The sequence below is a fragment of the Gopherus flavomarginatus genome, chromosome 4, assembly GCF_025201925.1.
Source record: "Gopherus flavomarginatus isolate rGopFla2 chromosome 4, rGopFla2.mat.asm, whole genome shotgun sequence".
In the NCBI taxonomy this organism is placed as follows: domain Eukaryota; kingdom Metazoa; phylum Chordata; order Testudines; family Testudinidae; genus Gopherus; species Gopherus flavomarginatus.
The window spans coordinates 89,597,113-89,623,761 of record NC_066620.1 but is presented as its reverse complement, the minus strand read 5'-3'; the positions used below and the strand labels follow the sequence as shown (position 1 = coordinate 89,623,761).

At 44.2% G+C, this 26,649-nt stretch overlaps 3 protein-coding genes across 8 annotated transcripts in view; all 3 read left to right on the top strand.

The window, feature by feature from the left end:
* The first annotated feature begins 6,449 nt into the window (after positions 1 to 6,449).
* Positions 6,450 to 26,649, top strand: part of LOC127048973 (C-C chemokine receptor type 6-like) — a 120,335-nt gene continuing 100,135 nt past the window's right edge. The window contains exon 1 of the mRNA XM_050949156.1: positions 6,450 to 6,511. Coding sequence (XP_050805113.1) covers positions 6,503 to 6,511 — 9 coding nt within the window. The 5' untranslated portion in view covers positions 6,450 to 6,502. The remainder of the gene's footprint in view (positions 6,512 to 26,649) is intronic.
* Positions 6,905 to 8,739, top strand: LOC127049387 (C-C chemokine receptor type 6-like). The gene is given in 3 exon segments (XM_050950064.1): positions 6,905 to 6,948; positions 7,268 to 7,298; positions 7,735 to 8,739. Coding segments are annotated over 3 exon segments (1,080 nt in total).
* CEP43 (centrosomal protein 43) overlaps positions 24,893 to 26,649 on the top strand; it is a 56,145-nt gene continuing 54,388 nt past the window's right edge. Inside the window, exon 1 of one of the 6 annotated variants that reach the window (XM_050949142.1) lies at positions 24,893 to 25,160. In XM_050949142.1, the coding sequence (XP_050805099.1) occupies positions 25,074 to 25,160 (87 nt within the window). In that variant the 5' untranslated portion in view covers positions 24,893 to 25,073. The remainder of the gene's footprint in view (positions 25,161 to 26,649) is intronic. The other 5 variants (XM_050949138.1, XM_050949137.1, XM_050949143.1 and 2 more) reach the window with 5 other exon arrangements.

The following is a 26,649-nucleotide window of genomic DNA, read 5'->3' as shown; positions in this document are numbered from 1 at the left end:
AAGATAAACACCGGAGGGCACCCCAACACAAGAAAACAGGAACCATGACTTCTAAGGCAAAAATTGAGGCCGAAGAACAAATCAAAGAAGCTGAACACAGGCGACAGATGGAGATGAAAGAAAAGGAAGAAAGCATGAAACTGGCAGCCTTCCAAAGAGAACAGGCAGCCCAAGAGGCAGCACACAAAAGAAAACTAGAAGAAGAAGAGTTGGCCTACCGAAGGAAACAAGCAGAAGAAGAGGCGGCCCACCGCCGAGACATGGAAAAACACCAAAAAGAAATGGAAAAACAACAAAAAGAAATGGAAAAACAACAAAAAGAAATGGAAAAACAACAAAAAGAGAATGAAGAGAAGGAAAAACAGAGAAAACATGAACTGGAGATGGCAAAAGCTGGGTTGCATGTGCCAGCCAACCCTAACAACCCGGCGCCAATTATTGCTCCACAGCACAGGAAATTTCCCACCTACAAGGCAGGTGATGACACCGAGGCCTTCTTGGAAAATTTTGAAAGAGCCTGTCTTGGGTACAACATCCCCGAAGACCAGTACATGGTAGAATTGAGGTCACAGCTCAGTGGACCTTTAGCAGAGGTGGCAGCTGAAATGCCTAAGCTGCAAATGAATGACTATAAACTTTTTCAAACCAAGGCCAGATACCGAATGGGGATAACCCCAGATCATGCCCGTCGGCGCTTCAGAACCCAAAAGTGGAAACCCGAGGTGTCATTTCCCAAACACGCCTACTACATTGCAAAAAACTATGAGGCCTGGATAACAGGAAACAACATTCAAACCTTGGAAGAACTAAACCTCCTCATACAAATGGAGCAGTTCTTGGATGGTGTTCCTGAAGACATCACACGGTACATACAAGATGGAAATCCCAAAGATATCGCTGAGGTGGGGGAGATTGGAGCCAAATGGATGGAACTGGCAGAAAGCAAGAAAGCTACTGTCAAGGGGAACGATTACCCCAGGGGGCACACAGACCATAAACCCTACAACCGAGGACAGCCAAAGACCCCACATACCACCCAAGTAAAGCCACAGATACCCTACCCTTCAACCTCACCAGTCTCCAGTAACTCACCTCGGCCCAGTGACCCATCAGATGGAAGATGCTTTAAGTGTAATGAACTGGGACATATCAAGGCCAACTGTCCAAAGAACACCATGCGAGTGCAATTCATTACACCACCATCACCCCAAAGATCCCCAGGCCCGGATGCCTCTCAAATACCCTTGGAGCGAAGGGAAAATTTGAGAGTGGGCGGAAAGAAGGTTACTGCGTGGAGAGACACGGGGGCACAAGTGTCAGCTATCCACCAATCCTTCGTTGACCCCAAATTCATCAACCCAAAGGCCAAAGTTACAATTTACCCCTTCATGTCACAAGCTGTAGACTTGCCTACAGCTCAACTGCCTGTCCAGTACAAAGGCTGGTCAGGAATGTGGACTTTTGCAGTCTATGACAATTATCCTATCCCCATGCTACTGGGGGAAGACTTGGCCAACCAGGTGAGGCGGGCCAAGAGAGTGGGAATGGTTACACGTAGCCAAACCAGGCAAGCTTCCAGACCCATTCCTGTTCCTAAGCCGTCCACAGACGCCCCGTCTGTGTTACCAGAGACCCAGACAGAGGTAGTGGACCCGGATTCCATGCCTAACACGGAAACAGCCACAGCATCTCCAGTCCCAGGCCCGGAACTGGAACAGCAACCAGCACCAGCAAGTGCAACCACATCTTCAAACTCAACGCCAGAGGGCGCCAGCGAGCCACAACTGGCAGAAGCAACAGACAGCCATACCCAAAAGGCTCAGCCAGAGCCTGAAATACCCTCAGGTGCACCAGCGGAGAGCGGTTCACCAGCAACGGAAACAACCCCATCACCTACATCGCTTCCAGAGGGACCAAGCCCAAGTCCACAGTCTGAGGAAGAACTGGTGACCCCAGCCTCAAGGGAACAGTTCCAGGCTGAGCAGGAAGCGGATAACAGCCTTCAGAAAGCGTGGGCAGCGGCACGGAGCACCCCACCGCCTCTCAGCTCTTCTAATCGATCCCGGTTTGTTATAGACCAAGGACTTTTATACAAGGAAATTCTTTCTGGTGGACACCGGGAAGAATGGCAGCCGCAAAAACAGTTGGTGGTTCCAACTAAGTACCGGGGGAAGCTCTTAAGCTTAGCCCATGATCATCCCAGTGGCCATGCTGGGGTGAACAGAACCAAGGACCGGTTGGGGAAGTCCTTCCACTGGGAGGGGATGGGCAAGGATGTTGCCAAGTATGTCCGGTCTTGTGAGGTATGCCAAAGAGTGGGAAAGCCTCAAGACCAGGTCAAGGCCCCTCTCCAGCCACTCCCCATAATTGAGGTCCCATTTCAGCGAGTAGCTGTGGATATTCTGGGCCCTTTCCCAAAAAAGACGCCCAGAGGAAAGCAGTACGTACTGACTTTAGTGGACTTTGCTACCCGATGGCCGGAAGCAGTAGCTCTAGGCAACACCCGGGCTAACACTGTGTGCCTGGCCTTAACAGACATCTTTGCCAGGGTAGGTTGGCCCTCCGACATCCTTACAGATTCAGGGTCTAATTTCCTGGCAGGGACCATGGAAAAACTGTGGGAAACTCTTGGGGTGAATCACTTGGTTGCCACCCCATACCACCATCAAACCAATGGCCTGGTGGAAAGGTTCAATGGAACTTTGGGGGCCATGATACGAAAATTCATCAACGAATTCTCCAATAATTGGGACCTAGTGTTGCAGCAGTTGCTGTTTGCCTACAGGGCTGTACCACATCCCAGTTTAGGGTTTTCACCATTTGAACTTGTGTATGGTCACGAGGTTAAGGGGCCATTACAGTTGATGAAGCAGCAATGGGAGGGGTTTACGCCTTCTCCAGGAACTAACATTCTGGACTTTGTAAGCAACCTACAAAGCACCCTCCGACACTCTTTAGCCCTTGCTAGAGAGAACCTAAAGGATGCTCAAGAAGAGCAAAAGGCCTGGTATGATAGACATGCCAGAGATCGGTCCTTCAAGGTAGGAGACCAGGTTATGGTCTTGAAGGCGCAACAGGCCCATAAGATGGAAGCATCATGGGAAGGGCCATTCACGGTCCAAGAGCGCCTGGGAGCTGTAAACTACCTCACAGCATTTCCCAATTCTTCACTAAAGCCTAAAGTGTACCATGTTAATTCTCTCAAGCCTTTCTATTCCAGAGATTTACAGGTTTGTCAGTTTACAGTCCAGGGAGATGATGCTGAGTGGCCTGACGGTGTCTACTACGACGGGAAAAAAGACGGTGGCGTGGAAGAGGTGAACCTCTCAACCACCCTGGAACGTCTGCAGCGGCACCAAATCAAGGAGCTGTGCACTAGCTTCGCCCCATTGTTCTCAGCCACCCCAGGACGGACTGAACGGGCATACCACTCCATTGATACAGGTAATGCTCACCCTATCAGAACCCCACCCTACCGAGTGTCTCCTCATGCCCAAGCTGCTATAGAACGGGAGATCCAGAACATGCTACAGATGGGTATAATCCGCTCATCTACTAGTGCATGGGCATCTCCAGTGGTTCTGGTACCCAAACCAGATGGGGAAATACGCTTTTGCGTGGACTACCGTAAGCTAAATGCGGTAACTCGTCCGGACAACTATCCAATGCCACGCACCGATGAGCTATTGGAAAAGTTGGGACGTGCCCAGTTCATCTCTACAATAGACTTAACCAAGGGGTACTGGCAAGTACCGCTAGATGAACCTGCCAAGGAGAGGTCAGCATTCGTCACCCATGCGGGGGTGTATGAATTCAATGTCCTTCCTTTCGGCCTTCGAAATGCACCCGCCACCTTCCAGAGGCTGGTAGATGGTCTACTAGCTGGACTGGGAGAATTTGCAGTTGCCTACCTCGATGATGTGGCCATTTTTTCAGACTCCTGGCCCGAACACCTACTACACCTGGAAAAGGTCTTTGAGCGCATCAGGCAGGCCGGACTAACTGTTAAGGCCAAAAAGTGTCAAATAGGCCAAAACAGAGTGACTTACCTGGGGCACCAGGTGGGTCGAGGAACCATAAACCCCCTACAGGCCAAGGTGGATGCTATCCAAAAGTGGCCTGTCCCACGGTCCAAGAAGCAGGTCCAATCCTTCTTAGGCTTGGCCGGATACTACAGGCGATTTGTACCACACTACAGCCAAATCGCTGCCCCACTGACCGACCTGACCAAAAAGACCCAGCCAAATGCAGTTAAGTGGACTGATGAGTGTCAAAAGGCCTTTACCCAGCTTAAGGCGATGCTCATGTCTGACCCTGTGCTCAGGGCCCCGGACTTTGACAAGCCATTCCTAGTAACCACGGATGCATCTGAGCGTGTTATAGGAGCAGTGCTCATGCAGGAAGCAACAGATCACAACTTCCATCCTGTCGTGTTTCTCAGCAAGAAACTGTCTGAGAGGGAAAGTCACTGGTCAGTCAGTGAAAAGGAATGCTATGCCATTGTGTACGCCCTGGAAAAGCTACGCCCATATGTTTGGGGATGGCGGTTCCAACTACAAACTGACCATGCTGCACTAAAGTGTCTTCATACTGCCAAGGGGAACAACAAGAAACTTCTTCGTTGGAGTTTAGCTCTCCAAGATTTTGATTTTGAAATTCAACACATCACAGGAGCTTCTAACAAAGTAGCTGATGCACTCTCCCGTGAGAGTTTCCCAGAATTCAGTAGTTAAAAAGTGTTCTTAAAATGTAGAAGTCTGTTAGTTATATACTTAGGAGTATATGTAAAGGTGTATGTGTTGTATTAATCTGTTTATTTTCAAGTTCTAGAAGGAAATCGCCGCCAGTGAGCTTCCCCACTGTCTGCAATTTGGGGGGCGTGTCATAAACAGATAGCTAAGGGTTAATGTCTCTTCCACCTGAAGCACCTGACCAGAGGACCAATCAGGAAACCGGATTTTTTCAACTTTGGGTGGAGGGAATTGAGTGTCTGAGTCTTTTGTCTGCCTGCCTGCTTTCTCTGAGCTTTGGAGAAGTAGTTCTACTTTCTAATCTTCTGTTTCTAAGTGTAAGGACAAAGAGATCAGATAGTAAGTTCTATGGTTTCTTTTCTTTGGTATTTGCATGAATATAAGTGCTGGAGTGCTTTGATTTGTATTATTTTTGAATAAGGCTGTTTATTCAATATTCTTTTAAGCAATTTACCCTGTATTGTATCATCTTAATACAGAGAGACTATTTGTATGTATTTTTCTTTCTTTTTATATAAAGCTTTCTTTTAAGACCTGTTGGAGTTTTCTTTACTTCAGGGAAATTGAGTCTGTACTCACCAGGGAATTGGTGGGAGGAAGAAATCAAGGGGAGATCTGTGTGTTGGATTGCTAGCCTGATTTTGCATTCCCTCTGGGGGAATAGGAAAGTACTTTTGGTTTCCAGGACTGGAAACAGAGAGGGGAAGTCACTCTGTGTAGTTTCACAGAGCTTGTGTCTGTGTATCTCTCCAGGAGCACCTGGAGGGGGGAAGGGAAAAAGGATTATTTCCCTTTGTTGTGAGACTCAAGGGATTTGGGTCTTGGGGTCCCCAGGGAAGGTTTTTCAGGGGGACCAGAGTGCCCCAAAACACTCTAATTTTTTGGGTGGTGGCAGCAAGTACCAGGTCCAAGCTGGTAACTAAGCTTGGAGGTTTTCATGCTAACCCCCATATTTTGGACGCTAAGGTCCAAATCTGGGACTACCAAATAATTCCTACACAAAAAAGTTTGTTAAATTAGAGTTAAGATTGACTGTGTTTCCTCACAACAATGCAAACACTGAAAAGCAAAGAAACCATAAGTTAAGGCAGAATTCACACAACTAATACCAGTCTCCAAGTGTTAGTCCACTACCACTCTTCCTCACCAACACAAACACGCTCAATTTCAGTTCAACAGTACTATCACCCACAACTACAGTTGATCAGAGAACAATGCTGTTTCGCAACTTCCTGAGGTGTTGAAATTAGTTTTTGTTCTGCACTGGCATGAAAGCAAAACCTTTCAAACATTTTCACAAACGTCAAGGGAGAGTGCATGGGTAGGGCACTGGCCTGTGGTGGGAGAGACCCCAGTTTCAAGTCCCTACTCCCCAGCAGAGTTTTTTAATCCCAGATCACTCTGAATCTGTCAGTGCAGGAACTTGAACCTGAGTCTTCTACATCACAGGCCAATACCCTAACCACCAGGCTCTAGGCTACTGTATAAGACTCACTTTCCCCTGCCTTAAAAAACTTCCTACCTTTTCAACGAAGACTTCATCAAAACCAGAACATCTCAGTGAAAACAATACATTCTGACGAATTTTGTTAGTCTTAGTTTTCTCTGTTGCTGAATATTTCTTGTTTTGATCTCGACACTTCCTGTTCTGCTCTCCTGATCCAATCCACTTCCCTCCTGCACAGGCACTCTGAGGATACCAAAACTGTTCTCACCAATTCTTTTCTCATCAGAAGAAGCACATCACCAAAATGAATGAGGTAAGTAGTGTAATGGTGAAGTGTATTAATAGACCAATGAAACAGTTGATTTGGAAGTGGCAGTTCTATGAAGTGCTGGACAAATTGTCATGACCTTGGGAGTGATTGACTAATGAGAGTTATTTTTGATGATATGATGTTTCATAGACTGTGTTGTCACTGGATATCCTGCCGAAGTTTAAATACGGAGTTCTGTGGACTATTCCAGAAGATTATCTCCCCCACATATAGTTCAGTTACGATTTTATTATGCTCATTGGCCACTATATTTCCAGGAACTCAATGAACAATACTACAAGGAGTACAGCACTAATTTGAATGCTAGAAGGAATGCTGATCTTTCATTGGCTCTTGGTAATATTGCTAAAGCGCAAGACAAACAATAAATACACTATGCTAGAAGAAAGACTTGTAAATATGGGAAAACAACGTTCAAGGTTAGGGACCATGTTATGTAAATGGTGGATTCTTTGTAACTTGAAGTCTTTAAATCATGATTAGAGGACTTCAGTAACTCAGCCAATAGTTAGGGGTCTATCACAGGAGTGGGTGGGCGAGGTTCTGTGGCTTGCAATGTGCAGGAGGTCAGACTAGATAATCATGAGGGTCCCTTCTGACCTTAAAGTCTCTGAGTTATTTTTCAGCTGTTCTCCAGACTCCTTCAAACATGTGTCATTTTAAGAAAAATCTTCTTCTGTTAAAATAGTGTATTTTCACAGTTGTGGGAAAGAACTAATGCTGGAGGAGACAATAAAGATCTGGATTGTCTGAGCTGTGCTCAGTGCAAGTATGCAGGGGGGGAGAGAATTTTATTTAGAGAACATTGTGTGTATCACCAACTGAAGCAGAACATTTCTGAGGGAGCCCTTTGTTAGAGTTTTGACAGCATATCACTGGAGTGCACAAGAATTTTGCTGGTCAGGATGATGAGGAAAAGGTGGATTTGAAAAAAAGTGGCTGGGAGTAGTATTTGTATGCTTAACTTTCAAACACTGTTAGGGCCAAATATTTTCATGACTTTTATTTATGTATCTAAAAGCAGTATTTGATCCTTTATGTACCATCAATTCTCTATTGTTTATGCAATAGAGAGAACTTGCAGAAATGAGCACTAATGTTTACGCTGACTGCCCACATTGTTTTTGCAGGTAGAACTCAACTACACACAATATCCAGACTATCTATTTGAATATTATCAAATTACACCACCATGTGACAAGGAGGAAGTCAGAAACTTCACAAAAGTATTTTTGCCAATTGCATACTCAATTATGTGTGTCCTGGGCTTAGTGGGTAACGTCTTTGTAGTAATGACCTTTGCTTTACATAAAAAGCCTAAGTGTATGACAGATATATACCTCTTCAACATGGCCATAGCAGACATATTGTTTGTTCTCACTCTTCCATTCTGGGCAGTGAATTATGCTGCCCAAAAATGGATCTTTGGTGACTTCATATGCAAAATTACCAGAGGTATTTATGCAATCAACTTCAATTGTGGTATGCTGCTCTTGGCCTTTATCAGTATGGACCGATACATTGCTATTGTACAGGCAACAAAGTCATTTAAACTTCGGGCTAGAATGCTAGCATACAGTAGACTGATCTGTTTGGTTGTATGGGTATTGTCAATTTTAATTTCCAGTTCCACTTTCATATTCAGTCAAAGCTACAGCCACTCCATCAATGAAACAGAACAGATTTGTGAACACAGTGCCTTTTTTCTCTGTACTGGCTCTAAATTATTCCTGCTGGGTATGCAACTTCTATTTGGATTTTTTATCCCTCTGCTGTTTATGGTATTTTGCTCTGCATTCATTGTCAAAAGCTTGGTGAAAGCTCAGAATTCCAAAAGAAACAAAGCAATATGTCTGCTTGTATTAATTGTAGCTGTTTTCCTGGTTTGTCAGGTACCATATAACATGGTTCTTCTTGTGACTGCCATAAATATGGGTAAATTGAATAAACTTTGTGATAGTGAAAAGCAAATAGCCTTTGCAAAGTACATTACAGAAGTCCTGGCCTTCTTCCATTGTTGTTTGAACCCTGTGCTCTACGCTTTTATTGGGGTGAAATTTAGAAGTTACTTTCTGAATATGATGAACGATCTGTGGTGCTTGAGAAATAAGAAATACAAAACCAAGAGTTGAAGGACAAGTTTTGATACCTATCACTCAAGGCAGACAAGTGAAATTATGAGTGACAATGTGTCATCCTTTACTATGTAATAACTTCAACATTATTACGAAGAAGCTTTGATTATATTCATCCACCAGTCCAAACCAATCTCATTATTCATGTCACAGCTAGTGATTTGACTTTCCGACACCCTAAATAGTATTTCCTATGATCTACAGCTCCCTCCATCAAAACAATTAACATAAACAGAAGAATGACACCACTATGGAAAACTCGTATTAATCACTGTCTAGCTAATGTTTATGCTGTTTTCAAATACAGGCACTTAAAATTCTCCAGAGAGCTAAATTTATCAAGCAACTTCCTTGATTCTAATGAAAAATTGCAAGTTTGATTTGAACATTGCCTTGGTATTTTGGTTTTAAAACAGGACTCAACTCAGCTATCTCATAACATAACAACAATTTTGATAGAATAACAACAATTTTAGAAGAATCAGAGAGGCAAATTCACCACCAGCCCAACTCCATTTATACTTATGTTATTATTAATTATGTATATTGCAATAGTGTCTTGAGGTCTTGACTAAGACTGGGACCCCTTTGTGCTAGCATTGTATATACACATAGTAAGAGACAGTCCCCGCACCAATAAGCTTGCATTCTGAATAGCCAAGACAGATAGAGAATGGGAAGGGACATGCTCAAGGTCACATAACATGGCTGTGGTAGAATCGTCTCCTGAGTCCCCATGCAGTCCAGTGCCCTAACTACTGACTGCTGCCTCCCTCTATAGTTGTGCCTTGTTATGTCAGCACTGAATTGCCCAGAGCCATGGCTTCTGAAGGGAATAGTATGTTGTTTTTTTAAATACACACTGAAAGGTTTTGTAACATCTCCTCAGTTTTTATCATCTGTGGAACAGAAAATCAGGTTTATTTGAGAAGAGAGATTTTCCTGATTTGGCAGTGGAATTTCAGGTTGTAGACTCTTCTGAAACTGACTATTTTGTAAATTTGTCCTTGAGAAAGAAAAATATTCAGAGTGGTGTTTTGGCCTATTTGCTTTATTAAATGAAATTTTAAATTCACATGAGTGATTTCTGTTTTTCACTGAAGATGGCCTAACAGGGCAGTATTTGGCTCACTTGATACTCTGATATTTTATTGGACAAACAGTGACATGGAGAAAAATCCTGAAGTCTTTTCTCAGTACTTATTAGGCATTAAAATTCCTGTTAGGCTCAATTGTGCTACCTGCTAAACTGATGCAAATCTGGAGTAACTCCACAGACTTCAGAAATTGATATGATTGAGAGCAGAATTTGGCTCATTGACTGCTATGTAACTCAGAGTTAATACTGAGTATGGACTTCAGTATTTGACCCATTATGAATAAACTTTGAATACTTATACAATAAACCGTAAGAATTATTAGTCAGTGCTGGAGGCATACAGTACAACCTAATCATGATCCAGCATTAAACTGGGATACATCTGTTATGCAATTTAGCTTTTTTCACATTTTATATTTCCACAACATTTCAGCAATAAAGATTCAGCATGGAACTTAACTGATTTTTTAAATTATGCACAACACTCAGAAAAATATGTAAATAGCACAGCTACCTTAAAATGGTTGTTACAGTTTCTTTAATACTTCTGTTTAGTTAATTAAAAGTATTGTTAGCTGTGGGAGCTCATAAAATTGCAACAGAGGTCAGAAGAGAACCAAAGAAGTCCCATTCCCTCATAAACAGGATTGGTAGGAGAATATTCTAGACAGGAGCTTGGAATCTTTGAGGGAATGATTTTGGTTCTGAAGTTACTAGCAGGCAATCAAATTTCAGTCTGAAATGGAGGGTGGGGGGAAAAGTGTAGAAAGGAGCAAAAGCAGCTGCTTTGCTTCAATCTCTACAAGCACAGCTCCTTTGCAGAACAGCTGAAATGTGGGGAAGTGACTAGCTAGATTCCGATAGATGTCTGGGGAATAGTTTCTGCATGTCGACTGTTCCCTTCTCAGATCAGTATAAGTTTTGGCTTTGGCAGAGTTACTACCCTTGCATGATTTTAACTGGCTGCAGAATGGGGAAGCAGATTGGAGCCAGCAGAGTGCCTGCCAGTGGTAGCATGACAGGGTCAAGAGCTGGTGCTGATGGGGTACTGAGGAGGGAGAACACAGATGGGACATGCTACATGGGGACTGTTCTCATTGGAGCAATTCATCAACGTTTGTAAATTAGTTTGAGATTTTCAGATATAAATGTTAAGTCTATTTTTTTCTGACTCACTTCAAATTTGAAAATTAAATATGGCTTTTATTGTTAATTAACTGTAAATTATACAAACATGATACAAAAATACATATATTTATTCATATATAGCAAAGCATTCTTACTAGTAGAAATTCCAGCAAATAAAACTTTGGTAACTGATTGACAGAAAAATAATACAGTTCTGTCTTCATTATCCTAACATTAAATAGCTGAAACAGGGTCACTTGATTATACTGAAAATTCCTTATTCATCTTAAAAATTCTATTATACAGCCTATTCAAAGTTTCCTCTTTCCTCTATCATTAGATACAACACTTTTAACTGTATTTTGCTGTATATAGTAGAAAATACCATTTAAAATGTGTTTAATATTACTTCTATGGTTTTTGTAACAGATTTCCTAGGTAGTGTTTGGAAAACCTGTATAAATAAGATATGCTTGTTATAGTTTATATTCTGTGTATATTAAAAAAGATAAACTCCTTATCAATGTTCCCTCTAATTTTTTACATCTATGTGTGGAATTAATTTTTTATGTGCACCAATATGGAGGCGATGTGTGGCAGGAATGGGGCCAAGGGGTTTGAAGTGCATGAGGGTGCTCAGGGTCAGAGGGTTAAGCTGTGTGTGGGGCTCTGGCTGGGGGTGCGGGCTCTGCGATGGGGCCGGGAATGAGAGGTTTAGGGTGCAGGCTGTCCTGGGGCTGCAGCAGGGAGAGAGGACTCGCCCCAGCACTGAGAGGACAGGAGAGAGGCACCTCTTGCCAGCCACAGCAGCTCAAGAGCCAAGGCAGAGGCGTCTCTTTCTGGCTGCGGCAGCTCTGGGGCTGGGGGAGAGGCCCTTAATAGCCTGCTGTATGGCCAAGCAACTTAGAGGGAACTTAGCTCCATATTGAATTTTGTGTGCTTTTCTTTACACAAATCCCACGATGGTTTGCATATTATTAAATTGTGGCACGAGTGATGATTTTGAAATGATAGAGGACCTCAGGAAGCACTTACAATCTGGCACATTTTGTCCCTGTGACCCATGTGCAGTGGAGACCCTCCACTTTTGGATCTGCTGCAGTCAGTATGGAGGTGAGGTGGGGTGGGAATGAGAAATGGACAGACTTTGACACTGTCTCCTGACCACAGAGGAAATGATTGGGCATCTGCAAGCAACAAAGCAATAGGAGTGAAAAGACTGAGTAGACACACATTATCCCTTCCCTAGCCTCTCCCTTCCTTTTAAAATAGTTCTGAGAGCAGTTGTTGGCAGGAGAAACTTTGCCACCAATGAGTCTGAGTGAATGGGGAAGGGTCCTGGAGTAGGTGTAGAGACACAGAACCTCCATGAAGATGAAGCTGTGCTCCACAGGATCACCAAAATCTGCACAGATGTCAAGGGATCCTGCAGGGTTTGTGTGCTTATCCTGTGTGAGTGTGTATAAACTCAACCCCCACAACAGAAAAATTTGGAAGAAACTTTTTTAGGGTTTCCCACCAGTGGGAATGATCTGGAACCTAGTGATTAGCATATTAGAAGCTGAAGGCATCACTAGACAGAGTACACAAAATCTATAGAACTCAATGCTATATTCCCTGTAAGACAGCTAAATAAATGGATCATAGTTTGTTTCAAAGATATCTGTACACAGTGGTAAAGGGGAAGTAACAAAAATACATACATAGGTTCTTGATAAGCAGAATACAAACTGCAAGCCACCCAGAAGTCACAGTGCCATTATCACGTATGTATCTTCATTATTATAAAAACATAAGAATGCCAATACTGGGTCAGACCAGTGGTCCATCTAGCCCAGTATCCTGTCTTTCGGAGGGAATGAACAGGATAGGGAAATTGTTGAGTGATCCATCGTTCCTCCAGTCCCTGCTTCTGGCAGTCAGAGGTTCTGGGACACCTGGAGCATGGGGTTGTGTCCCTGACCATCTTGGCTAATGGCCATTGATGGTCCTATCCTCCATGAACTTACCTAATTTTTTTTTAACCCAGTTATACTTTTAGCCTTCACATCATCCTCTGGCAATGAGTTCCAAAGGTAGACTGTGGTGTGTGAAAACATGTTGCCTTATGTTTATTTTAAACCTCCTGCCTATTAATTTCATGAGGTGACCCGATTCTTGTGTTATATAAAGGGGTAAATAACACTTCCCTACTCACTTTTTCCACACCATTCATGATTTTATAGACCTCTATCCTATCCCCCCTCAGTTATCTCTTTTCTAAGATGAACAGTCCCAGTCTTTTTAATCACTCCTTGTATGGAACACGAGTCCAACACCCCTAATCAGATTTGTTGTCTTTTTCTGTACCTTTTCTAATTCTAACACGTCATTTCTGAGATGGAGAAACCAGAACAGCACTTAATATTCAAGGTGCGGGCATACCATGGATTTATAGTTGCATTAGGATATTTTCTGTTTTATTCCCTTTCTTAATGGTTCCTAACATTCTGTTCACTTTTTGGACTCTCACTGCACACTGAGCAGATGTTTTCAGAAAATTATCTAAGATGACTCCAAGGTCTCTTTCTTGAAGGGTAACAGCTAATTTAGAACTCCTCATTTTGTATATATTGTTAGGATTATGTTTTCCAAGGTGCATTACTTTGCACTTATCGACATTGAATTTCATCTGCCATTTTGTTGCTCAGTCACCCAGTTTTGTGAGATGGCTTTGTATCTCTTCAGTCCGCTTTGGACTTAACGATCTTGAATAATTTAGTATCATCTGCAAACTTCATCACCTCACTGGTTACCCCTTTTCCAGATCATTTATGATTATACTGAATAGCACTGATCCCAGTACATATCCTGGGGGAACTCCACTACTGACTACTTTCCATTCTGAAAACTGACCATTTATTCCTATCTTTTGTTTCCTACCTTTTAACCAGATACTGATGCATGAGAGGTCCTTCCCTCTGAGCTCAAGATTAAGGTTATGTTTTAGTCATGAGTATTTTTAGTAAAAGTCATGTTCAGATCACGAGCGGTAAACAAAAATTCACAACCCTTGACCACCTCTCCATAACTTGTACTATATATCCCTGACTAAATCTTGGGTAGAGGAGGGCAGTGGCCCAGGGGGCACCATGGGTGCCTCTGGGCGGAAGAGGGGTGGCCTGGGAACCCGCTAGTACTGGGGGTGGGGGAGCACCGCTGATGCCGGGTGGGGGGCGAAGAGGTTGACAGCACTGGCAGATTCCCTACCTGGCTCCTCCTGGCTCCCCGGAAGTGGCAACATGTCCCTCCCTCAGCTCCGTGCCCTGCCCCCACCCCAAGTGTCAGCTCCGCAGCTCCCATTGGCCAGGAACTGTGGCCAATGGGAGCTACAGGGGTGGTGCCTGCAAGTAGAAGCAGTGCATTAAGCTGTCTGCTAGCAGCTGAGGGAGGGGAACGTCACAGCTTCTGGGGAGCCTCCCAAGATAAGCGCCATCCAGAGCCCACCTCATCCCCACCTGTGCCCCAACCCCTAGGCCCTTCTACATGTACCCAAAATTCTGCTACTGGGGCACGGGGAGGCGAAGGGGTCGGTTGCCCAGGACTGCCTCAGCAGCAGTAGGTGCGGCTGGCTGAGCAGCTGCCCAAACTCAGCAGGTGGCTCCCTGACTTTGATGACCTCTGTGAGAAACTTGTAGCCTTACTCATGACTGCTTACTCTGCTTAAGAGCCTTTGGCATGGGACCTTGTCAAAGGCTTCCTGTAATAGGGAATTGTGGCCAATGGGAGCTTCTGGGATGGTAGATACAGGTGAGAGCAGCACACATTGGATCAACCTGCCCCACCCCAGCCCCAGGAGCCACTGCCAGACATGCTGGCCACTTCCAGAAGCGGCGTGGGGCCAGGGCAGGCTGGGAGCCTGCCTTAGCCTCGCTGCCACCCCAGAGACACTTGAAGTAAGCGGTGCCTGGCTGGAGCCTTCCCTGCAAACCCTTCCTGCACTCCAACTCCATGCCCTGAACCCCCTTCCACACCCACCACTCCTCACCCTGAGCCCATTCCTGCACACCACACTCCCTCCCACACCCCAACCCCCTGCCCCAGCCCTACATTAAGGGGCCTGCATACAATTTCCCCATCCAGATGTGGCCCTCAGGCCAAAATGTTTGCCCACCCCTGTCCTATAGCTCAGTGGTTAGAGAACTCTACTGAGATGTGTGGGATCCTTTTTCCCCTTCAGGCAGAGGACTGAATGGAATCTGGGTCTCCCACATCCCAGGTGAGTGCTCTAAGCACTGTGTTAAGAATTGTAAGGGAAGCACTGCAATCTCCTCCTCTGGCCAGATTCTGAATGTGGCCCAATTTGTTAATGGGACCCATGGGGAAAATACACATTTGCCCACCCTTTTTCCCCCGGTTTTTGAATTGCACTGGGATTTAGGCAGAAGCCAGGCAAAAAAACAGAAATGTAGATACTTAAGTAATTTTTATCTTGGAAATGTAAGTACTGGGTGAGTTCCGACACATAGAGGCTTAGGTGGCAACCAAGCAGGAGTCTTGTGGATCTCAGTGGCTCCTGAGATTGGTACTTAGGGGCCTAAAATTATGCACTGAGGCACATAAGGTCCATTATGGATCTAGGCCTCCCTCGTTCCCACACAGGATCTACTCATATGGCTAGTAACAGTGAGGGAGGGAGAGAGGCCTCTGTGGGGCCATTGCACCATCTTCCACAGAAGTAGCTGAAGAGTAGGGGCCAACAAGAATCATATCATGGTCCCTGATCTGCTCCTGCATCAGTGCAACTACATGCTGGCCCTTCGTCAGGGCTTGTGGCAAAGCCACAATTTAACTGTATATTGCCACTTAACCAAGAATAGCTGCTCCAGAAACGGGTATTTTACTTCAACAAAAACTAGCTAGCAGATTTGTTTTAGCTTTCACTTCAATTTTTGCACCCAGCACATTGTTTACCAGTTTATATTGTACATTAAAGGTAATCATTAGAGGTGTGAGTGCCTCTTATGTAATGCTAAGTGCTTTCAGTTTCCACTTAACCAATGAGAATGAGTGCACTCATTATACCTCTCAGCAGGCACTTGTTACCATGCAGGAAAGAGTTATATTCCAGTTCTTCTATTCATGATAGAAACAAGAGGGATCATATACTTATATGAAATAGAGAAAATAACTATGTCCTATATATACTTATTAAAATTGTATGACAGCCAAGACTGAAACATGATGATACAGCACCTTATCTCAAGCCTACCACAATGCTTTTTTGCATTAAAGCTGTAATTGAATATTTTTGTTCTCCATACCTCATTATTTCCAGAGCAGCTCAAAAAGCAACTCCTTTTGAGTTCCCATATTTGTAATCAGGTTTTTCCTGGCTATTGTTTCTAAAACATCTGTGTTACTTTTGTCTTTTCAAGAACTAGAAGAGATTGCAGAATCTTTGCTCCAAGGAGTGTGCCATATAAACACAGCAACAACTGACTATAAACCAAGGGACAGTGCCAAGTGTATATAGGACAAATTACAACAGTGTAAGATCATCTGATCTTCTTAATGTTACTGATGAATCCTTTTGTTTCCTCTCTACTGTTAGAAAAAATAGTAGGGTTGGTAGATGATATCAGGAATGAAGGCTGTCTGGAGTAGTGACAGTGACAGGAGGACTGTGGTGTGGTAGAATTATTTTTATGACAGTGTCATCTATAGTTTTTATGCTAAGATAAGAATGATCAAATCCCATGTTTACAGTTTTAGGGTGTCTGTTGATCACCACAGCAGTCAGAAAAGGGAAATTATTTTTAAAACACCCAAACTTTTGAGGTAGTCTTTACATATCATGAAGAATCAGAAAGACACAATCTTTTGCTTTGAAGTTCACTCTTATCACCACAGAGTGCAGTGAAGTCAAATTATTTTTTCAACTTTGGCTCCTTTGTTGTGATAATTCACGAAGAGCCAAACCCTGCTTGCCTTTCTAACATAAATGGAAGTACTGACTTCAGCAGGGTGAGTACGGAGAGCAAATATAGCTGCAAGAGTTAATATACTAATGCTAATAGCAAACGTTTTCTGCTGATGAGAACAATGTGGCCTTGTCTATCTTCAAATAGGGGAAAGAGGAGGATGTACAAAATTATAAACCAATCAGCATAATTTTGATTCCCAGAAAGATACTGAAACAAATTAAACAATTTGTTCAAATTGAGAGAATAAGGTTGTAATAGCCAAATGCTAAGAACAAATAATGTTAAACCAATCTAATTTCCTTCTTTGACAGAGTATTGGAATTATTTGAAATTATTCATATTAATATGGGAAACCATCAAACAAATTTAACCATAAATGCCTTTATTAAATTTAAAGGCCAATACAATAGCTCTAAACATGCCTAAAAAGCCTAAATAATAAGCAATTTACTACATCTAAACAGTAACGAAACATTTACAAGCATTTGATTAAGAAACTTACAAACAGGCTAAACCTAGGGGTGCTTAGGCCCTTATTGGTTGGCTCTAGCACGGTCAAGCAGCAGATATTAACAATGAATCCTTTAAGATGGTGGTTCTTAACCTTTACTGCAGCCTGCACCTCTTTGGTTCTCAGAAATATGTTCTTGCACCCCTTATCAAAAATCATTGAAGTAGGTCAGTTCTTTAAACCTAGTTATATCATAACTATAGAATGAGAGAGAATTATATATTTATTTTAATTTTGCAGTTAAAATTTAACACAGTAATTGTTAAAAAAAAAGTATAATGTTAATACATACATAGGTTTGATTTAACAAAGTATTTGTACTTACGTGCCTGTGCTTAATTTGTGTTTTCTATGATTTACCCTCTAAAAAAATCTGGCATGTCTTACACCCCCCGGAAAGGGCATCTCATACCCCCAGGGGGTGCATGCACCCCAGGTTAAGAGCCACTGCTTTAAGAGGTTACTTTTTATACCCTTTAACAAACACATGCTTTCACTTCCCATTACAGACTCCAGCTAAAAACCAATTTGAGACCATTCACCCTTATTTCCAGTCTTAACACAGAGAAGATTTTTACAATCTCCTCTCTCACCAGGCCTTTCCTCCTCTCCTTCTTGATGACTAGTTTTTCTTTTGCATCTGGGTTCACATAGGCCCTAAATTTTGAGATAACACTGGTATGTGTGGTGGGAATGACCATGCTGGATCATTTAAAGATAGATTTATTTTGTTTTATTTAAAACCATCTGCAGACACCCTTTTTGGTCAGAGGTCTTCTTTTCAGAAACTTCCCCTTATTTCATTAGTTATTCTTTGAATCAGACATCTTTCCTACTTCATTCCTTCTGACCTTTTAAATTATTATTTTCAAGGCATTCCTTCTACTTGCAAGTCCGATCCTTTCTTTACAACACATATATAGTCCCTTAAATTAAATATGAAATTAAAGAATTAGAGTTATCTTACACAGAGTGACTGGTCTAGTGGATAGGAGGAAGCTGTAGATGTGATACAGCTGGACTTTAGTAAGGCTTTTGATGCAGTCCCATATGAGTCTCATCAGCAAACTAGGGAAATATGATCTAAACACAATTGCTAGAAAGTAAATGCTTGTGAACTGGACTTCCGATACAACAGAGGTACAGGCTGCTTAAGAGAGCTGTGGCTGTGCTGGTTTTTTAAGTGAAAGCCTGGGCTTAGAAGGAATTTGGAAAGACCATGGAGAACGACTACCGGATGGTCTCAAAGGTGTTCTGGCAACCCATTTGTCACCTTAGGAGAAGTCAGTGGGACATTGTTCAGGCTGCTCCCAGAAAGGGTGGTGAAACACTGGCCTCAACTGAGGAGACTGTTGAAAGCACTTTGAGGAACTCCACAACCTAGTGGACACACCCTCTTTTCAGGAGGCAGGGCTGGAACTCCCCCAGTGAGATCAGATCTATTTCTATTGTAGAGGTCACTACAGCAGTAAAGTGCCTTCGTAGTGGTAAGGCAACTGGGGTGGACAAGATTAGTCCAGAGATGTTGAAATCACTGGACAATGTTAGGGTGTTGTAGTTAATGTGCCTCTTCAATGTTGCACGGAAGGCAGGTTTAGTACCTCTAGATTGTCAAACCAGGATGATGGTCCTGATTTTTAAGAATGGAGACTAGAGGGTGTGTTCCAACTAGAAGGGGAAAAATCACACTCCTCAGCCTCCCCAGCAAAGCCCATGCCAGGGTGTTAGAAAAGAGGCTATGCCCATTAGTTGAATCTCAGATTCAGGAGGAAAAATGCAGATTCCATCCCAACCATGGAACAATGGACCAGCTCTGTTGCAGATATTTAAGGGGTTATGGGAGTTTGCTAATCTGGTCTATTTTTGTTTTGTAGACTTGGAAGAAGCATATGATTGGGTTTCTCGAGCTATTTTGTGGGAAGTGTTTTTTTGGCGTATAAGGTGCCGGTGCCACTTTTGCATGCTAGCCTGTCCCTCTATTCTCGGAGTGAGTTGTGTTTGTATTCTTGGCATTAAGTTGACTTTAAGGTGGGTATTGGACTCCACCAACAGTGTATTTTGTCCCCACTCTTGTTCATGATTTTCATGGACAGGACATCAAAGTGCAGCTGAGCTGTGGAGTGCATCCAATACGGGGACTTGGAGGTGGGATCTCTGCTATTTGCAGATAATGTCCTTCTTGCTTCTGCAGACTGCTGTCATCTCCAACGCGCACTCGAATGTTTTGCTGTTGAGCGTGAAGCAGCTGGGATGAGAATCAGCAACTCCAAATCAGAGGTCATGGTCCCTTCTCAGAAGAAAATGGACTGTTCTCTCTAGGTGAATGGGGAGCAGCTGCCCTTAGCGGATAAGTTTAAGTAACTAGTGGTCTTGTTCACAAGTGATGGTAAGTAGGAGCGTGAAATTGACCTGCAGATTGGTGTAGCAGTGGTAGTGATGAGGGTGCTGTACCGATCTGTGGTGGTGAAGTGGGAGCTGAGTACTTGGATGAAGCTCTCAGTTTACAGGTCAATCTAATCTATGTCCCCATCCTCACTTATGGTCATGAAATTTGGATAAAGACCGAAAGGACAAGAGAGAAGGTAAAAGCAGTAGAAATTAGGTTTCTCCACAGGGTGGCCGGGCTTACTCTCTGAGACAGGATGAGGGGCTCAGCTACGTGGGAAAGCCTCAGACTAGAGTTGTCACACCTCCAGATCCAGAGGAGCCAACTGAGGTGGTTCAGGCACCTGATAAGGATGACCCCTGGAAAGCTTCCTTTGGAACTCTACTGGCACGTCCCACTGGGAGGAGGCCCCAAGGCAGACCCAGTACATGCTGAAGGGGTTACATCTCCTGGCTGGCCTGGGAATGCTCAGAAATATCCCCCCGCCACCCCTTCCAGGAGGCACTGGAACCTATTGCGGAAGAAAGGGAAGTCTGGTCCTCCCCACTCTCCATGCTGTCGCTGCGACCCTCACCAGGAAAAAGGCATAAAGGAAAAAGAAAAAGCAAAGTAAACGCATAACTGGCAGAAAGACCACTCTCAAAAAGTAGTTATTAATGGTTAACTGCCAAACTGGAAGGATGTATTTAGTGGGCTCCCACAAAGGTCTGTCCCTGGGTTTGGTATTATTGAATATTTTCATTAAGGACTTGGAGGGTGGAGGGGATAGTATGCTTATAAAATTTGCAGATGACATCAAGCTGAAAGAGGTTGCAAACACTTTGGAGGACAGAATTAGAATTCAAAATGATCTTGATGAATTGGAGAACTGGTCTGAAATCAATAAGATGAAATTCAATAAAGATGTGCAAAGTACTACACTTAGGAAGGAAAAATCAAATGCACAAATACAAAATGGAGAATAACTGACTAGGCAGTAGAACTGAAAAGCAGGATCTGGGGGTAATAGGGGATCACAAATTGAATATGAGTCAACAGTGTGATGCTTTTGTGAAAAAGATGTCATATGTAAGACATGGGAGACTGGTGAGGCAATCAGGTGAACTGTGTCTACTTTTGGGCACCACACTTCAAGACAGATGTAAACAAATTTGAGAGACTCAAGAGGAGAGCAACAAAAATAATAAGTTTAGAAAACATGACTTTTCTAACTATAATTATACATGCAACAAGTTACCTAGGAAGGAGGTGGAGCCCCCATCTTTGGACATTTTTAAGAACAGGTTAGACAAACATCTGTCAGGGATGATCTAGATATACTTAATTCTGCCTCAATGTAGGAGGATGGACTAGACCTCAAGGGCCCTTCCAGCTCTACATTTTTGGCTTCTGTATTTTGCTTATTGCAATATTTTGCAAAACTAGATTAAAAACATTTTTTATAAATTTGAAAAAACAAAAGTTTACACATTGATTTTAATGGGGTTTCACATTATGGGTTTGCCCATGGAAAGCAGCTTTCAGGATCAGGACTTTAGACCGCAATACTACATTCTTTGCATCACTCTAGGTATGAGCTCAATCATTCAGCAATACATGCAGCAGGAAGTACAGAGAAATATTAACATGGTGAAACAGGCCATGGCGTTGCTAAAATCTGACTTAGATTTCTTTTTAAAATAATCTTAATCTTGAATTGTGTCAACGGAAAATAGTATGTAGCTCATTAGTGCCACCTATTGCATGTTTCTGGAAACAAAATACCAATCAACAATACGTGTATACCAGTAACAGTATCTGCATCTTATGGTTAACCACTTTGAATTTTCTTAAATCTTTTAAAATTTCTAATTACATATTTCATTTTGGGTTGTTTCATCTCCTGAACTTGCTACAACTTTCCGCTCATTTCTATAATTTACTACAAATGGATACAAAGGTTTCTTTACAAACATACTACAAAGAATTATCACATACTGTAAAGCATTTGCATGTCTTAGTCTATAGCATTAGTAATGCTTTATATGTTCAAGGCACTGCATAACCATTAATTAATTAATCCTCACAAAATCTCTTTGAGGTAAATAAGCAGCAATCTATAAAATCTTATCTGAATCATACTCCAAACATAAATTCATCAAAACCACTTGCTCCCTCATTTTCTTTTGTTGAACAGTATTTTTTCAACAGTATTAATAAATGTTACAATAGAGAATCCTCAGTCTCTTTTTTGTTTTAAATCTGTGGTAACTCTGCATATAGAATTTAATTTGCATCCCCCTCCCTTAGTTGCATGTTTGCTTATCAACAGGGGTTGGATCAGGCCAACTCCTGTTTGGCTTACTCACACAAATAGTCTCATAAATTGAGTAATTAAGCAGAGCAGGATTTGGTCCAAAGAGCATTTTAAAAGTGATTCTCAATTTTTGCTGTGGATAATGTGCTGTTCATTGAACTATTTGTGCCTTTCCTAAAGTTCTGCTGCTTTTGCATGAAACATTCTACTGAAACGAGTTACTGAGTGCTTGTCTACATCACAAAGTTGCAGCGCTGGTGAGGGGGTTACAGCGCTGCAACTTAGGAGGTGTACACATCTGCAGGGCATCACCAGCGCTGCAACTCCCTGTTTGCAGCGCTGGCCGTACTCCCGTTTTGTCTCGGGTGTAGAGGATCCAGCGCTGGTGATCCAGCGCTGGTAATCAAGTGTAGACACTTACCAGCGCTTTTCTTGACCTCCGTGGAATAAGCAGGTATCCCAGCATACCTGAGGAAGCCTCTGCTAATCAAGCAGGTCTCCTTCCCCGGTTTGCTCTCGCGTTCCCCGAACCCCCGAGCAAGCAGGTCTCCTTCCCTGCGGTTTGCAGGGGGGTTCGGGGAACGCGAGAGCAAACCGCGGCGAAGCTGGTCTCCTTCCCCGGTTTGCTCTCGCGTTCCCCGAACCCCCGTGCAAGCAGGTCTCCTTTCCTGCGGTTTGCAGGGGGGTTCGGGGAACGCGAGAGCAAACCGCGGCGAAGCTGGTCTCCTTCCCCGGTTTGCTCTCGCGTTCCCCGAACCCCCCTTGAAGCCGCCCAACAGCGCTGCAGTGTGGCCACATCTAACACCACTTGCAGCACTGGTTGCTGTAAGTGTGGCCACTCTGCAGCGCTGGCCCTATACAGCTGTACTAATACAGCTGTAACAACCAGCGCTGCAAAATTGTAGATGTAGACATACCCTTAGTGAAGTCTAAACAGCTGTGAGAACTACTCAGTTATATTAACAATAGAGCTGATCAGAAACATTTTCATAGAAACTTTTTAATGAAAAATATCTGGATTACATTTTAGTGATTTTTTTAAATTTTGATCAATTTTTTTCAAAACGAAATGTTTTAAAAACTTTTAAACTCTCTCCCCCAACTGAAAAAAACCTCACTCTCTCACTTTTCTTTTTCTCCTTCCTCTTCTCCCTCTCCCCCGCCCCGGGCAGAAAAAAAAGTATTGTTTCCACCTATACAAAACTGGAATGTAGGGGAAAAAAAGTATTGAAAACCCCAAAAATATTCATAGGAAGTTTTTAAATATTTCATGAAATATACTTCTGTTTTCAACTAGCTGTAATTAAGATGTTAAAGTATCAGATTAAGATAAAAGCAATTTTAATTATCTGATTTATGCTTTCAGTTTTCACTCAACAGAACCACCCATTATCCTAATTATTCTATACTAGAGGTTCTCAAACTGTGGTCTGTGGACCACCAGTGGTCCATGAGCTCCATTCAGGTGGTCTGTAGATAGTTCTGTCTAAGGTGCACACCTGGACAGCTGCACACGAGACTAACTAGGTGCCTGGACCCTGGAGAAGACACACATGTAAGGTGAGGTAGCAGCCTTAGGGGGAATAGGAGGTAGGTAGGTAGGTAGGTGGGGAAGTGGGGTGAGGGGAATTTGGGATATGCAAGGCTGTGGCAGCCAGAGAGAGAGGTGATTTATCCCAGTTCCAGGGCTGTGGCTACCAGGGAGAGATGGTCCTCCTTCCCAACTTCAGCTCTGTGGCAGGAGAGAGACCTCCCCTCATTCCCAGCCTCAGTTCTAGGGCTGTTGTGGCAGGGGAGAGAATCGTCCCCACCCCTTCCCAGCACCAGCTCAGGGGCTGCAGCAGCAGGGGAGAGAGGGCACATCCATTGCATTAGAAAGTTAAGAGTACTGATATTAAAATATGAGTTGTGTGCTTTTATTTGTAGAACAAAAAAGTTAATTATTAGTAAAGGTTTTGTATATAGCACTTTTATCCAAAGTGCTTTACAATAGTTAGCAAACAGTATAAACAACATTTGGAAAGATCATTAAGTGGTCCACGGAGACCCTCAGCAATTTTCAAGTGGTCCATGAAAAAAAAGTTTGAGAACCACGGATCTATATCATTTTGGTGTTATGAGTCAAACTCAGATGGTGATTTTAAACTATGCCGTTGCTGTAAATTGACCAGCAAAAAAGTGTAACATGATCACCAAAAAGCACTCTTGGCATGGATTTAGCATCCAGGCTCCATTTCAGCAAGGTACTTTAGGCATGTGCCTAACTTTAAGCACAAAAGTCATCCCTATTGGGCAAAGCACTTAAACACCTGGTTAATTTCGGGCACGTGCACAATTTCCCCGGATTTCCACGGATGTTTAAGTCCCACCGATTTCCTTGAGGTCCATGGGGACTGTGCCTCCTTGGGCGCTGTGCCGAAGAGGGAGGGGATCACTCCCGTGCACCAGGTGAGACAGCAGTTTCACTGGGGAAGGGCGGGGCATTGGATAGGTCCCAGCCAGGGGAAATAATTTACGGAGGGAGCGTTAAGCCTGAATAGCCTGGAGAGGAACGACCGGGTCGGGCCCCTTTGTCTTACCTCTCCCGTTATTAGCCGGTTTTCCAGCTGCACCCGGCCCCGCGCTCTCCACCTACGGTTACCCCAGGACACCAGCCGCCTATCCGGCCCCTTGAGCAGCTCTATATCCCCCGCAACTCCCCCCTTCCCGGGCCAGGCGCCGCACCCCAGCCAAGGCCCCGACCTGGCCCGCCCCTTCCTTTTAAACCTCCCGCGCCCGCCCGCCAATCGCGGCGCTGCCTGTTGGCACCCGCACATTCCACGCGCCGGGCCCGAGACAGGCCCTGAGCAGCTCTAGTCCCGGCCCGTCGCCTCTTGGGTAGCCAGTAAGTCGACACGGCCGCTTGCCCGCTCCCCTGCCCTGCCCTCTGCCCTGACGTTAGCGCCTCTTCTCTTCCCTGCGGCGAATCTGCGCGACCTGTCCCGCCGCTAACATAGTTTGGGCGGTTGTCAGGGAGAAACAAGATGGCGGCGGCGGCAGAGGAGGACACGGAGCTGCGGGACCTGCTGGTGCAGACGCTGGAGAGCAGCGGGGTACTCAATAAAATCAAGGTATTGGCGGGGGAGGGGTTTGTCCCCTGGGGCGCGAGACATGTGCGTGTCTGGGGGGGGGGAGCGGGCGGAGCCAACTGCACTAACGGTACTAACGGCCATTCCGCCCGCCCCGCGCCATGAGGGGGAGGCGGGGCCGGGGACTCGGTTCGCTCCCTCCTGCGCCGCCCCTACCTCAGCTGGGAGCTGCTAGGCCCAACGCCGCCCCCGGGAATCCGGGACGCGATCGCCGCACTTGTCTGGCCTACGGCTCCCGTGGGTTAGGCAGGAGCCGTGGCGAGCCTCTGCTCTGCGGGATCTTCCGCGCCCGGGGAGCGCCGCTGGCCTGGCCCCCGACCCACCCGCTCGGCCCCTGGCGCTGCGCTCGCTGCTTTGGGGGGCGAGTTTGCTCCCCACGCTCGCGTGGCAGCTCCGGGCCCAGGGCGCGCCTGGCAGAACCCAAGCAAAGGAACCCGCTCCAAGCGCTTCGATACTGCAAGCAGAGGCCGTCTAACGTCCCGGTTCAAATAGGGCTCGTCCTGAATGTCCGTGGGCCTGACCCGTGTAACCTTATTGATGGATGCGTGTATTGATTACAGATTAATCTTTTCGATTGTATTGTTTAAAAAAGAATCGATCTCCTGAGGGTTACAGCTGCAGGAATAGTATTAGTATTAAGAGATCTAGGTGCACACAAGAAACACTGAGCAGATAAACAATCCCACAAATACTAAAATACAGTAGCAGATAAAAAGGGTTCAGCTCTGTGACTAGCATCTCTCACATCCCCTAGAGGGAGTCCGTGGAGTGTCAGTCATTATTCTCAAGTATCAGAGGAGTAGCCCTGTTAGTCAGGATCTATAAAAGCAGCAAAGAATCCTGTGGCACCTTATAGACTAACAGACGTTTTGGAGCATGAGCTTTCGTGGGTGAATACCCACTTCGTCAGATGCATGTCATTATTCTCCTCATCCTTATCATCAGCCAGAGTTGTCATCCTGGTGTGTGTCTATCTATTTCTTCCTTGTGCATACAAGCTGGCCAACCCCTTTTATTTGCAGTCATGCTTGCACCCACTAAGGGTCATTCATGTGCATAAGGGTTAGTGACTGTATATTATAAACTGTAAGTCTTTCTTTGGTTGCTAACCCTTGGATTTCCTTTAAATGAGGTTATGTTGGCTTTTTCCTGGGTCACTGTTTGGGCCTGACTCAAATATGGTTAAGGCTTGTGCATGCTGATAAGGGAGAGCCATATGTAACTGGATTTAGGATTGGCCTCGTTGTAACTGAGTCCTTTGAATGGCTCATAGACTGGGCCTGTGTTTGCCAGGATACGAAGCTGTGGTTCTAGGGATTCCTGTCCAGACAAGCATCTTAGACCAATACAAGGGCTTTATTTGGGCAAATGTAAGGGGATTAGAAAAACCTGAAGTTGAAAAGTATATAATGACACTATATAAAGTCACTAATTTTAAAGTATATAAGTGTAAAATTAGTATATACAGTCA